The sequence below is a fragment of the Lynx rufus genome, unplaced genomic scaffold, assembly GCF_022079265.1.
Source record: "Lynx rufus isolate CCGP_SWC_20201006 ecotype Redwood Valley unplaced genomic scaffold, mLynRuf1.p SCAF_4, whole genome shotgun sequence".
In the NCBI taxonomy this organism is placed as follows: domain Eukaryota; kingdom Metazoa; phylum Chordata; class Mammalia; order Carnivora; family Felidae; genus Lynx; species Lynx rufus.
The window spans coordinates 158,450,553-158,452,078 of NW_025814856.1; the positions used below are offsets into that span (position 1 = coordinate 158,450,553).

The 1,526-nt window shown below is 44.8% G+C and overlaps 1 protein-coding gene across 1 annotated transcript; it reads left to right on the forward strand.

Moving 5' to 3' along the window:
- Nucleotides 1–590: 590 nt before the first annotated feature.
- On the forward strand, nucleotides 591–1,526 carry LOC124524358 (olfactory receptor 2A25). The gene has a single exon (XM_047096582.1). The coding sequence runs from the start codon at nucleotides 594–596 to the stop codon at nucleotides 1,524–1,526; it is 933 nt and encodes a 310-aa protein (XP_046952538.1). The 5' UTR covers nucleotides 591–593.

The window sequence follows — 1,526 nt, forward strand, 5'->3', positions numbered from 1 at the left end:
AATCTGAGAATATGCACGGGCAAACCTCTGATAGAATCATTCCAAACTGAGGAAAGTACCCGCTCCTATGAAGACTACTTAAGTATTAACATTTGAACCGTGATGAAAGTTGGTTTGGAAAGAAACATAAGATTTACTGAACACTATTAATTTTTTTAAACATTTATTTATTATTGAGAGACAGAGAGACACACAGCATGAGCAGGGGAGGGCCAGAGAGAGGGGGAGATGCAGAATCTGAAGCAGGCTACAGGTTCTGAGCTGTTAGCACAGAGCCCGACCCAGGGCTCGAACCCACAAACTGTGAGATCATGACCTGAGCCGAAGCCGGTCACTTAACCAACTGAGCCACCCAGGCATCCCAGATTTACTGAATATTTTAACAGAATATTAGCATTTAGCTTATTGAAGTGAAAAAATTTCCTTCTGTTTCATTTGGAATGCATAATTTTCACTTAGTAAGTAACTAATAGGACAAAAGCATCCTTGAAGATATTTTCTTAGGAAATAAACAACGACAAACACAGATCCATCATGTTTAAACCCTTCCCTCAGGCATTCAGGCTTGGTGAGCCCCACTGTCTCACACAGAAATGGGGAGAAATAAGACCTCTGTCACAGAGTTCATCCTACTAGGATTTCCTCTCAACTCAAGGATTCAGATGCTTCTCTTTGGGCTCTTCTCCCTGTTCTATGCCTTCACCCTGCTGGGGAACGGGCTCATCCTGAGACTCATCTGGCTGGACTCCAGACTGCACACCCCCATGTACTTCTTCCTCTCCCACCTGGCCATCGTCGACATAGCCTATGCCTGCAACACGGTGCCCCAGATGCTGGTAAACCTCGTGAATTCAGACAAGCCCATCTCCTTTGCTGGCTGCATGACACAAACCTTTCTTTTCTTGAGTTTTGCTCATACTGAATGTCTTCTCCTGGTGGTGATGTCCTATGATCGGTATGTGGCCATCTGCCACCCGCTCCGATATTCTGTCATCATGAGCTGGAGAGTCTGCATCACCCTGGCATTGACTTCCTGGATTTTAGGAGTTCTCCTAGCCCTAGTACATCTAGTGTTACTCATACCATTGCCCTTCTGTGGACCCCAGAAAGTTAACCACTTTTTTTGTGAAATTATAGCTGTCCTCAAACTTGCCTGTGCAGATACCCACATTAATGAGACTATGGTTTTGGCTGGGGCAGTATCTGTGTTGGTAGGACCATTCTCCTCCATTGTGATATCTTACATTTATATTTTATGTGCCATCCTAAAGATTCAATCAGGGGAGGGGCGCCAGAAAGCCTTCTCCACCTGTTCATCCCACCTCTGTGTGGTTGGACTCTTTTATGGCACAGCCATTATAATGTATGTTGGGCCCCATAATGGGAACCCCAAGGAGCAGAAGAAATATCTCCTCCTGTTCCACAGCCTTTTCAATCCCATGCTCAATCCTCTGATCTATAGTCTGAGGAACAAAGAAGTTAAAGCTGCTCTGAAGAGGATGCTTGAAAAAGAGCGAACTTCATGA

Coding starts and splice junctions, on each gene's coding strand:
- LOC124524358 (XM_047096582.1), top strand. CDS start 594: ATGGGGAGAAATAAGACCTCTGTCACAGAGTTCATCCTACTAGGATTT.